Raw genomic sequence first — 13,018 nt, forward strand, 5'->3', positions numbered from 1 at the left:
TCGGGTGTAAAACGAATGTACCGTGAAATAACAGACTGCTCGAAAAAAGGTTTTAAAAGAGCTTAATTCCATTATTTAACGAAAACATAAACACACACGCGCTCGTGGTCCACGCAGCGACGACGCACTGGTTGCGCGTTGTTATTTTCTCGATACCCGTGATACCCGTGTGCAAACGTGTTTAAACAGTTCGCGTAACACGTTTCCCTGGCACTCCATTCCGCGAGTAGACTTTTTTACGGATCAACTGGGAACAAAAACACTTGGAAAACAACCCGTTTGGTAATCGATTTCGATTATTTATACGCGCGAGATTGTACTCGTTTCCAGTTGGAAAATACTACGCGCTTTCTATGCCTCTCTCTCTCTCTCCTTTTCTTTCGGTTTCCATCGAAAGACACGAAATACCCCGGTATCAACAGCTCCGTCAATTATTTACACGCTGTTCGCTGGAAAGACGCGTACGTCTTCTAAAAAGTCCGCGCGAAACTGAAATAGTAATGCTGTGGTTTACATTTGTTGCGACCGAATTGCGCTCCACCGTCGAATGCTGCTGCCGTATTATTCACAGGCATCGCTGCGAGCGAAAGAGAACTAAGCCTCGAGCCCGCTAACTTTTCTTATTCCGAGCTCGTAGCACGTTGCTGCGAGCGTCTCTAAGTGCAAGCACGCCCGGCCGCATATCTCGGAAATGCGTCGGTTTACGAGATTAGGACTCGACTAGACGAGAGGATAGAATGTAACCGAAACTTTTTCCCTCGTTCTCGTACATTTTATCCGGCGGCCGCGCTGGTCCTCTTGGTCTTTTCGCGCGGTTACCATCGTCCTTCCCTTCATCCCCAAGTTCCTTCGCGGTGACCGAAAAAAAAAACGCTGGGCAAATAAATATAGTCAGGCCCCGTATTCTTTGCTAAGGTATTGTGGCCGGCGCGACGCAGTAAAATACGATGCTTTTATTATCCCATGAGTTTTAGCATGGCGCAACGCGGCCAGAATAAACTCTCGAGACGGGGTAAACTGCGGGAGTAAAACCTTTGCGCCCAGGCTAAACCAGACGGGATCTTCGGATCTCGTATCTCCTATTTATCATACAAACTTTTCTTCATTTTTTACCCGACCTGACACCGGGGGTTACCCTTCCGGGCTCCGATCCGGCAGAAATGGCGATGGATTTGGCGCGATGAAACCGATCCCCCGATACAGACCAACACGAACATCGTATACTACGTCGTGTCGCGTCGGTGAGTCAGAGCCGACAGAGAAAAAGAATTTTTTAGCCACGTGAAACGTCGTTGGGCAACTTTTTGCGATTGTCGCGATGCTAACACTGCGGCAAGGGAAGAACGGAAACGGGAAACGAGCAGGAAAACGGTGAAAAACACAGTCGGGGATGAGAAAGACGAGGTTAGCGCGAGATAGATCGCGCGAGGACGTGAAAACGAAAAAGAGAAAGATGGAGGAGACCAGGCAAAAAGGGCGACGATGGAAACTCGGCTCTCGTTCATAACTGGACTCGACTTGATTATGGTCGCCACGAGCGCATTGGCCGTTTTAGCTTTGGCGGTTGCATCGAACGAGGTGGCCGCTAATGGGCCGGATATGGGTGAAAAATTATATCGGCTTAATGCTGGCGCCCGTTTTTCGTTATTAGCCGGGATTTTAAGGTTCTATAGAGAGTATCGTGGCGGGAGACGACAGTTCGTCCAAAAGAGAGAACGGTAGTGAGAAAAAGAAAAGGAAAGGGAAAGGGAAAGAAAAAACTTGATGAGATATATCACCGACCTCGCTGCTACATCTCGTTCGTAGGCTGACCGCATTGAAATTTATTCAGCGATTAAACGTTTGATCGTCGCACCAACCGGTACACGCAATTCCATTAGAACAGGCTGGACGGTTGATTTCTAACGCGTACCCCGGAATAAACTAATTCGTACGATTAGCCGGTAGCCGCGTTATTCCATTACACTGGGTCCAACTATTTATAACGAGAATCGGTGTGTATCGAACGACAAGAAATTCCGACTGTCTGCTATTTTCGTTAAATAATACATTAAATTCGAAATACGCGACTAAATGAAATAGATAAAAATACCGTAGAAAATAAAACGTAGAAATACGTTGCATTATAAGGTCATGATCGAAGTTTAAAGGGAAACAAACCTCTGATAGCTATCAGAAACGTTCGATATACTTAATTGTAAAACATCTCCAAACGGCCAAATTCTTTCACAATGCCAGCATGATCGAAGCAATATATTACGAAATCACCCCCTAACTATTTCATGATTTATCAAACACCGCATACACTTAAGAGGGGTGGCAATTGATCGTATCCGAATCGAGCCGATTCGGCGATGCAACAAAGACCAGCCGCGCGGTTCTTACGCTCGAGAGCTTATCGTCGAAAATGCAGGCGAATAAATCGGCGCGTTATCGGCTGTACTGTCAATGGGTGGAGAGAAGTTATCGGCGGTGGACCGTTGCACCCCGTGAAACGTTCACGGAGGCGCGCTCGCGCGATAACGATGCAACAGATTCCCATCGATGACGCCAGAAGTACGTAATCGGGCTTGGTTCGGTGAGCACACCAACCTCGCAGCTGATCGACCCGCAACTACGATGTCCCGGAGATTACGGGATACTCAATTAAGGGATTCGGTATCATAGAATTCAAGAGCTTCGGATTAAGGACGCTTATCGCAAGAGTAACTTCAGATTATACACCGCCGTGTTTCGTCGTTGCATCCTGCGTGTCGAATTCTATCTATTCGCCCGCGACTCCTGAATAACATCGCGAGTTGTAGCGATTATTCGCACCAAGCGGCACGCTATAGGTTTTCTAATGGCTGGTGAAATTCCGGAGCGTCCAACGAACGTTGCTTTTCCATCGAAATTCTGTAGAGACGAAAGAACAGGACGAGATACAGGAATACCGTGACTAGTGCAATCGATGCCAGATACTATCGCAAGGTAACTGACCTTCGATCATGTATAATTTCAAAGCGACTGTAGAAAAACAAGTAACGCTAATGCAGCGGCATATGATTTGCGCCCTGCTAGTACCGTTAGCGTAGGTAATTAGTAATATCTGATTAACTAAACCGGAATGGAATCGGATTAAATGAAATCGGAACGCAAATCGCGGGACCTCGTAAATCAGCTTATCCAGCTGCGACTTGTCCTTTATTCATTGTGTTTGAGCTTATTTGCAGTTACATTCTACATTTACCGTCTATTGCTCCCGTGCCGATAAATATCCTACCATTATCGTTGTCATTAAACAGCCTGTCGTACCCTACAGTTGATGATTAATTTTAAATCCCCATAAATCACCTATTTAAATCGTTAGTTCGCGCCGTGACAAGCGTTCGATGACGCGTGTTATTTGATGAAAATTCACCAAGGCCGATGCCCTGGCCCTGTCTATATCGTTGTCCTAAATTCGAGATTCCAGCTAATCTATCGCTCGCCTTCGTATCATTTACGAAAGTAAGAAAAACAAGAGTAGGATACACGCGATCATCCGAATATGTTTACAACCGACGATGTAAACAGACTCGAGCAGCGAGACGCATATATCGAGATTCCTATCTAATGTTCGAATGTAACTATTTGAACGCATTAAAATATACGTCGATATACCAAGGAACGTAAGGCCACGAAACAAGGTCGAGGTAAAGCAACGTGTAAAAAAAAAAAAGTGACAGTGAACTCACCGATCATCGTAGACGAAACCCGCTTGCAGGGTGTTGCAGTAGAGGGCCGTGGCGACGAGGGCGCAGGCTACGGCTAGGATATCCATGTCACATCGTGGCGAGGACGGTGGCGGCGGCAGCGATGTCGACGGTAGCGGCGGTGACCTCTTAACTTGTTGCACGTCCGCGGGCCTTCCTCTTCCACCACCTCCACAGCCCCTCCTTTTCCACCTCCTGGCTCCAGCGGTTCGCCGTACGGCGGTCGAGACGTCCGCCGGACGGTCCAGCGACCGCCGCTCTGACGCCTGCCCGGATGTATCTCGCCCGGGACGAATGTCGCTGACACGTCGCGAGAAACGAGCCAGTAATCAAGCCGCGGCTTCGTCGTGCCGTGACGCGCGACGTAAAACGATCTGATCGGCCGAATCGTCGGTGATGCTTCGGAGACGACGTTCGAGAACGCGGCTCTAACGCGGCTAACTCGATCGTCAATGGTCGTGACGTCAGACCGTCTGTGGAACGGTGGCGCGGAGCCTGGACATCGGTGCTCGACGCGCCGGATTTCCGGGGAACACGCGACGAAGTGATCGCGGATCCACTGGCTGCGTATTTATTATCGTCCCGCGCTCCGAACTCGCTCCTACCTTCCAACGTATTCTCCTCGAGTTTCTTTCTACCAATTGTCAGCGAACAACCACTCTCCGCGACACTTATCTCGACGATATCACTGGTTGACCGATCGCGTTCTCCGTTTGATCACTGCTGAACGCGACTCGAATCGCGATCACTCATTGGAAATCGAGTTTACGTTAGATTACGATCGTGCGACGTTCCACGTCGAACTGCGCAATTTCCAGTCCGTGCCGTTCCAACGATTTTCGTGCAATGTTATTGTAATCGAAGAGCAACACACGCGACCGCTTTCCTCGCCGCGATAAACAGGACTGGTGCGACGCGACAAGGTCGGTCACCATTAACGATGTGTTTTCGGGCCGAGATTCACCCGACGGTTTCTCCCGAACGAGCTGGCGAGAATGATACGTACAAGAAGGTTTTCTAATTGTAAGAGAAACAGTGAATTCGGTATAACCGCGACGCGGCGCATGTTCCGAATGCGGAACGCCAACTGTCGCGCGCCCCCCGAGGACGAGCGCTTTATAGAAGCGGGAGACGGGCATTGATCGGACAGGCGCTTGCGCTTGCCCGCTTCTCTGCTCTTTCTCCTCCTCTTGCCTCCTCCTCCCACCTCCTGCGCCTCATCCTCCGATATGCTTCCTGGTCCTCCTTCGCTTCTCTCTTCCTCTTCTCTCCTCCTCTCCTCTCTCTCTCTCTCTCTCATCCTGGGCTCTCTTCTCTGCATGCTTCTCGACAACCTTGCCACCCACTATCTACGACCGGCCGCGTGCACGATGCCGACCACGACCACGACCGCGACCAACGGACTGGATTAACCGCAACCCCGACGACGCGACGTTGCTGACCGATAGCTGGCCTTTTAGAAAATGACGCGCAACGTCGTCTACGGATCCTCCGCCGCACGCGACGCATCTATGAATTCTCGTCTTAGACTTTTTCGAACGTCTTGCGATATCGCTAGGTAGATAACAGTTGACTGGAGACACTCTGCAAGAATAATAGTTACGTGTCCGCCTTTAGTCGTTGAATCAGAAGAATGCTGATACGAGATAGAGAAAAATGGGCGCGACGATTGTAATCGCGCGAAGGAAGAAAAAGATGGATGATGAAGGAGAAAAAAAAACGCGCAGACAACAGGTGTTAAAGAGATTCTAAGATTTCTTTTCTCCGCGAGTTAGATCGCTGGTCCGCAGGTTGGTATCGCGATATTAAATAGGGTTGCCGTGGCTTGTAACGTGCTCTCTGTCCCTCGGTGTTGCCGTTTCAGTCCTCTGCACCCTCAAATTACCACGATTAATCACTATAGTCGCGAATAATTAATTGCGCGCAAGGGGCTGCGTGAAGCGTACATTCGTCATGAGTATTGTTTTAACCGTTGCAGTTGCGCTCGGTGATAGTATACTTAGCCGTGGCGTACACGACTGCACCCATCTCTCTTCGAACGAAAGACATTCTCGCAGAGTTTTCAATTAACCAAATGAATGTGCTGAATATCGTCCTTTGCATCGGATAATGTGTTATTCAATTGCAACGCAAATTATCCGTACCGTTTTCCGCGTTACCTACGCGTAATCCTCGCAGTACCGCATGGCCTTTGTTCAGCAAACATTCAACGCGATTCAATAGGGACGAATAAGAAAACAGTGTGCACGTTTTATATAATCGTTAGATTCGTTGCATCGATCTGCTTTCGAAATTTTATCATAGCTATTCGACGATCGCGCGTGTATCGTTTCGAAGCTTTTAATAAATAACCGCGAACAAGTTAACGTTAAACACGAGCGTGCGATCGATCCGCGATTAATATTAAACAGGTGTGGACAATGAAACGAGCTGAAAAAAAGCAATCACGAGAGAACCCCTAATCAGCCTGCTTACCGCTTAGCCCCCTGTCACATAAAGCACGACACATAAACGCGCTGGGTAATGAGAGTCGATCGAAAGTCAACGAAGGGACCAGAACGGGCCATGGGTAAACAATTGTGCGCGCGGAATGGGCATCGGCCGATTATATACGGGAAGGAAGGGTCGAGTGTATGAGGCGACGTATATTACGCTGCACGTGCACACCATCCCATTGGAGCCACTACCCTCCAAACGACCTTTGTCCACCTTCTTTCTGTTCCTCGTCCTCGTGACCCACGGAGCTCGATGAGGGATCGCTCGCGAGTATCGACGCTACTGCACGAGTCACGAACATACCGTTTTTGCCAACGAGATATCTGTCTATAGCTTCAAACGCGTCGGTGTCATCGCGAAATATATCGTAAAAACACGTTCTCCCATTAAATTCGAGTATAATATATTCTTGCGAAGGGTCACGTAACACCTGCACATGTTCCCTCGTAATTCGCACGAGCTCGATATCGACGCAACCGGCGCGTGCTGAATCGCCACAACGATCGCGTAATCAATTAGATAACGAGCCTTATACCCGGCGGCTTAGGGGAGAAAAAATGTTTCTAGAGTTGGAAAAAAAAATATTACCTTCCGTTGGCCGTAATATGAACGAAGCGAGCGTGTACATCGCGACGGGGCACGACACAGCTGTGGGGATGAAGGAGGCAGAGAGCGTACCGGAGACGTGTGGCGGCGGTGGGTCGCGGTGGGATGTGTGCGGCTAGGCTACCCTGTTATTTGTCCCACGCGCTGGCAGATTAAGATAATGGGCTAATGCGGACCCTCCGCGCGGTGTGCTGTTCCCGGCGACCGATGGTGGCAGCTGGACATCAGTATGTCGGCGGGGGAGGAAGGGTAGAGATACGATGACCGGCGACCACGCGATCCTCCCGGACAAGCCCGGTTATACGCGCCTCGTTGCGAATTATCGTGCGAAGTAATCGCGGGGCATGCGCCCTTCACGTCTGCCTCCACCGCAACCAACTCGCTCGAATCGAAAGCAACTCGACAGACGACTGTTACATGACACGGCTGGCCTATTACGACTCGTATCCACAAGGGCACCGAGTCTCAATTGTCGTGCTAAATTTAGATTCTAACTACTTGTTCCGCGTTTTTCATCGGCGATGAGACATCGTCACGGAAATACGCTGGATAGATGGAAAGATCCTCGAACGATTGTTCCGACGACTGTTTTGAATATTTGCATGGAGATACATCGATGGGACGTAATTGGTAAAATAAACGCTTGGTCCAGTTTTCTCTTCTCTTTCCTTTTTTTTTCTTTTTTATTTATTAGAGAATTCAACGAAACTAAGAGCTAGTGGATATGGCGAAGTTTAAAGGACACGCAGGTTCTGTTGGCTACAAGTGCACGGATTCACGCGAGATGAAACCGCCCTCGAGAGTTTCACGCCTCTTACGCTGGCTTAAAAACTGTTAGAGGTACAAAAAGCTTTTTCCGGAAGCTCGTGGATTTAGATTAAAAAACTTAACGAAGGAAAAAACACTTTTGTCTCTTTGGTTATTAAAATGGTAGAGGTTCTATGGAAACCACCAGCGTGTCGGCGGTTGGAATCCACCGGTGAACTTTAAAACAGAGGCAACATTTTCGATCTTGTTGCCGCGGCGGTCAAGCACGACAGTTTAATCGCGGAAAAAAACTGTGACTAAATGGATCCACCACGGTGTGTACTACGATCGTGCCATAAAAAAGGAACACGCGTTTCCACTTAAAGGAACAAGGGTCGCCTGCGATTGTTCGAAACGTCGCTACTTAGAAACGTTTCGTACGATTCGTATCCGTTTCTCAAATCGCTTTTCGCGACTTTTACGCCACGCGGCTTTCATCCCACAACAGCGATAATATCTAAATAATTCGAGCAATTTCGGGCATTCGAACGCGTAGATGAGGTAACACTGACGTCGTTAAGGACGAGTCGTTAGCAATCGGTAACGCGGTTTCCCAATTATTTGCAGCCACGTTGGAAATCGAATGCCATTTGATTTCGCTGCAAGGAAATTAATTCTGATGCGACCGCGCCGGATCGCATGCGCTGGAACGTAAACTGGGTTGCGCTCCAGGCTGAAATGGATGATCGACGAAGGAGGGGAGAATAATAGTGGAAAAAGATGGAAAAAGAGTGACCCGATGGATTTGACGGTTTCGATGCCGATAACTGTACGACTATAGTAATCCTACCTGTTACTTCGTTCCGTCACCTTTTACATAGCGAATTACTAGGCGAAATTTCGCAGCGAAACGATCTCGAAAAGGAAATTGGTATATCGGGTAGGATTATGTTGGCTCACGGTACCCTTCGGCACGCAGCACCGCGTTTACGATTTACGCTTGAAATAGAAATTGAATGGTAGCGAGTAGAAATAACTTTTAGTAAACGCGAAATTAACGAACCACGGATGCAAACGTGAGTTAACGAAACGCGTATCCGAAATACGTCGTCCGATTAGAAACAATTTTCGGTGATCAACGAGTTGGTCGTTTGGTCGAAAAAGGTATGACACGTAACCGTTGCGTCGGTGAAGTTACATGGACAGCCGGACACAGCATGTTGGGGGAAAAAAAAGTCAAGCAGAAACAGAGAAATACGTGGTGGGAATTCGAGTACGTCAAAATACAATTTGACGCGCGAATTCCACAGAACAATAGAGAAAATACTGTGATTTCTAAATAAAATTCTATAAAGGTTGACGAGCTCGTAAATACTATTTCGGGCGTGAAATTCGGTCGAAATACTCATCTTGGAGCAAACGATCGGATTCTCATGGCGCGATTCGCCCGAGCCCCCTGAAATCGTACAAGCTCCCATAGTCGACGCTATTATATAGGCGTCCGCGGACAGCGTTTTAATCGGCGAATTGGTACGGCCGGGGAAAAGAATTGCTCGGTAACCGGTATCAACGATAGTGATTATCGATCGACACGCGCATTTTCGACGTTGGGACGAGAGAATAGAACGCGCCCGTGGCTCGTCCTCGTTCCCTATCGAAACTGCCGCGTTACCGCGTTGCCGAGATTTTTCCGATATCCGTGCCGCGGGCTGTGCGAACGCGGAAAATTCAACGCCATTATTCGAGCACGCTGTTGCCGGAACGAGCAGAACCGCTCGTTCGTTCATTCGTTCGTTCGTTCGTCCGCTTGGTCCCCGTGTATACGCGTACGCTCGGACGCCGTTGTAACTACAACGTTCAATGTTGTTAACAACTGGTATCAAGAGTAGGTTCAACACGACGCTGTGAAATCTATGAGGCCTTGTCGCTGACACGGCAGCGCGCGTTTTCCCGTCCACCGCAAGAGCGTCGTTTTCCCTTGAATCGAGACGATCTAACCGACCCGAAGAGGCCACATACCAGCCAAACGCGTCCAAATCGACAACGAAATTCGATTTATCATTTCCCCGGCGAACCCGACAGGTGTTTCAAAAATACGTGCTATTGCCATCGCGTGGATACCTGCACGTCGAACGAGGATTTGTACGATGCCGGATTCGACGTTTTCTAAATCGCATCAACCGTTCCGCGAGTCGACACCAACGCGTTATGCTCTTTGGTATTTACTTTGTCCTGTTTCTCTTAGACTACCAATGGGAGAGAACTAAGACGGATGTATCGAGCAGTAAAATATCGGTGACACCGTTTCTCGATCCGCCGACTGTACCCGCGAAGATATTCAAAAGCTGTGAATCGACAACGAATATAATCGAAGCAAGAGCCGTTTAAACCCTCTTTTCACGCTTTCTTCGTCGTTGGTGTCATATTCGGACACTCGAGGACCCTCCTTCCCTTGTTGCCGCGCAAGCCGATATTTCATCGCAATTTTCCGCACACTCATCGCCGCTCGTTCACGGGGTCGTTGGCTCCACCGTGTTCGACGAACAAACGGCTTCGAGCTATTCTTCGCGCTTGCGAGAAAGGGGACGTTGATCGTGACTCGACGTCCTCGGTTCACCGACGACGATCACGGAAAACCGAACAAACGACCGACTCTGATTCCTGGCGCTGGAAATCACACAGCAAAACGGGCCAGCTATCGAGCCGCCGGCACGACTTCTCGCTGTTCTCAGTTCGCGTTTCCACTGTGCGCTCGCACCTTTCGTGCCAAACGCACGAACGCGCGCAAATGAATGGCGCGGGGAACCTCCGTTACGATTTGCTTTGTTCGTTACATGACATCCGCGCGAGATACCTGGAACGACCAATCCGAACTTCTTGCAAATCTGCACCCTGTAGCACGCGCGGCGCGCACCCTACATTCCACCGCGGTCGTCCGTGACAGCCAACAACAGGTATCCACTGTTCTTCCGCTTGATCCGTCCTACGCTGCCGGACCATTGACTTTTTGCCGAAAGTTCCCCTGTATTACGAATCCCATTCGTGTTATAATTTTGTCGATGAAAATTCGGTACCGAGCCCACGATGGCCGAATAATGCATTTGTTTAGGAACGACCTGGATTAACGTCGATAATATCCGCAGTTAATTAAACGATAATTGGTAATGATTTACTGGCACAGCGCCAAGCAAATCTGATCGAGGTGTGTAATACGGGACAGTAAAATCTGGACGCTGACAGCGATCGTTTGTCGGATTACAGCTATCGCTGCATTATGAACACTTTCGGGATCATTTGTAATTAATTCGCGTAAATCATTGAAAAGATGAGAGCCCGCTCGCGGTTCATCAGATCCTTCGTTGTCGCGTGTAACTGAATAGCGTAGAATATAGAAAGCCGCAAGAACAATGGTAAGAAGTGGGACGCGGACAATAAAGTACGAATCAAAGAGGTTATTTACGGAGACCTATTTTCGCCTATGACTGCATCTTTTTTTCGAATTCCACGCGATATAGAAGCTTCGCGGCACTTATCGATTTCCGACCACCTTTGTGCCGTCAACGAACACGACGGTGAATTAAATATTTCCACTACAAGCTGGAATTGGTCCACCCGTTCAATCCTGTTCCATTAAGAAACACCGAGGGTCCAGAAATCGATGAGACCGTAAAACGCTGCCAGACCCTTTAATTCGAAGGATCGAATTTACCGGAGGCGAACGCAAGGAAGCCGAGAAAAAGGTGTCTCGTTATATGTTTGAAATGAACGTGTCTTTTAACGTTCCCTTTTTCCTCTCGGCGAACCTTTCCATTCACTGTGAAATTCTGCGAAATTTCTCGCTCGCGGTTAAGCTCTGCATGTTTACTGACGCTGGAGAATATTTCTTCGAACACTGCCCTATCAGAGAGCTTGATAATTCCTGCTCTTGCGGGTAAGAAAACACAGCGGCTACGTGGGAAACCAACAAGCAGGTCAGAAGTGGTAAACCTGTTCCATCGAAGAATAGAAAGACCACGTTGTAAAAAGATAATCCATACACAATGGCACGGAAAATTAATTTGGTTATCAAAGTGCGTATATCCCGTTTCCAGCAATATCGACTTCATTACCAGCGAAGAGGTTAATTAATTTCCTGACGAAATTTAATTAATTGAACGAGCGAAAATTTATTCCCCGCGCGCAACTACCACGGATATCCGCCGCGTGCACTATCCCAACGATATTGCGTTCAACCGATACTGTATATACAGAATTGGCGTCCGATCGTGTGTAATCTCGTTTCGTAATCGGTTGTCCGACGTGAATCGAAGAACAGAAAGAAGAGGGAAAGGGTGAACGAAGGGAAAATTGCGAAAAGCCACAGCGAATCGCATTTGTTGGAAAAGTTTCCCGGTTACAACGACGGCTCAATAGCAAGGCGCTATTCCCGCAGGAGAGACAACCCTTCTCTAACGAGTAGTGTAAAATGCTCTAAAGCGATTCCGGTAATCGCCAGTCGAAAATTCTATAAGGCAACACAAGTCCTCTTTCCACTCGTTCTCCGTTCGTGGCTTTACAACAGCTGGTCCGTCGAAAACTCCACCGGGAAAGTGGTGCTCCAAAGGGGAAACTGTGGGCTTTGCGTTCGTACACATCGACCGCCTTCGAACGTGTTCTCGTGCATTCCAATGTATATACGCCTGCGCGCGCGCATGTGTGTGTGTGTGGGTATGGAGAAACAGAAGAGAAAAGGAGAAACGGGAGAAAGTAGGGAATTCGAGCCGAAACGAAGGAGAAACGGAAAGGAAAAGGGAGAGAGACGAGAGATGGCTCAGTTTCCATCGAGCTAGAGAGCAAGGCATTGTTCGTCAGCCGACGGATAACCGGAGCAAAGGGTGATATGTAGGGCTGAATGAAGCGAAGCGGGACAGGGGGAACACTGGAGAAACGAGAGGTAGTAGAGAAGGAGGCCGATTAAACCATTCCTCCAAAGCAACCACTCGCTCTACTCGTGTCCCTTCTTCCTCAGGCATTGTCCTACCGGCAAAGTTTCGGCCATCTGCGACTGCTTGTCTTCGTGTATGTCTTTGTCGTTCGACCAAGTGTAACAAAGTTGGATGCAAATGCGTCCTCCAAAGGAAAAGCATCTCCCAACGGGGAGAGGGACGCGGCTTCGTGGCTTTCTTCTTGCCGGTACACCAGATCATTCTTGTCGGTGTACAAGCCAAAGCGACGACTAATGCCGGACAGAAGTTCGAACCGCGTGCTGCCCGCCGGGAGAGAGAAGCTTTGGAATGAAAAAGCAGTCGCCGCTCAAAGACGATTTGCCTGGCGCGGCACGCGGCAAATAAAGCCAGGGTGTTCGTTTAATTAAATTTCTAAGACAACCGTGTGTAAATTAGCAGGCGGTCGGGACGCCTCTCCTTAAAGGGAGCTTAATGAATAATGCTGTACAT

At 48.7% G+C, this 13,018-nt stretch overlaps 1 protein-coding gene and 1 long non-coding RNA gene across 3 annotated transcripts in view; both read right to left on the reverse strand.

The window, feature by feature from the left end:
• The window catches only part of LOC117231344 (protein O-mannosyl-transferase TMTC2-like), a 166,573-nt gene extending 162,085 nt beyond the window's left edge, over positions 1 to 4,488 (reverse strand). For both annotated transcript variants that reach the window (XM_033489729.1, XM_033489720.1), the window contains exon 1: positions 3,717 to 4,488. In XM_033489729.1, coding sequence (XP_033345620.1) covers positions 3,717 to 3,802 — 86 coding nt within the window. In that variant the 5' untranslated portion in view covers positions 3,803 to 4,488. The remainder of the gene's footprint in view (positions 1 to 3,716) is intronic.
• A 52-nt stretch (positions 4,489 to 4,540) lies between these two features.
• The window catches only part of LOC117231352, a 49,202-nt gene continuing 40,724 nt past the window's right edge, over positions 4,541 to 13,018 (reverse strand). The window contains exon 3 of the long non-coding RNA XR_004492951.1: positions 4,541 to 5,318. This is a non-coding gene — a long non-coding RNA (uncharacterized LOC117231352). The remainder of the gene's footprint in view (positions 5,319 to 13,018) is intronic.

Source organism: Bombus vosnesenskii, unplaced genomic scaffold (genome assembly GCF_011952255.1).
Source record: "Bombus vosnesenskii isolate JDL3184/JDL3185 unplaced genomic scaffold, Bvos_JDL3184-5_v1.1 scf7180000013263, whole genome shotgun sequence".
Lineage (NCBI taxonomy): Eukaryota > Metazoa > Arthropoda > Insecta > Hymenoptera > Apidae > Bombus > Bombus vosnesenskii.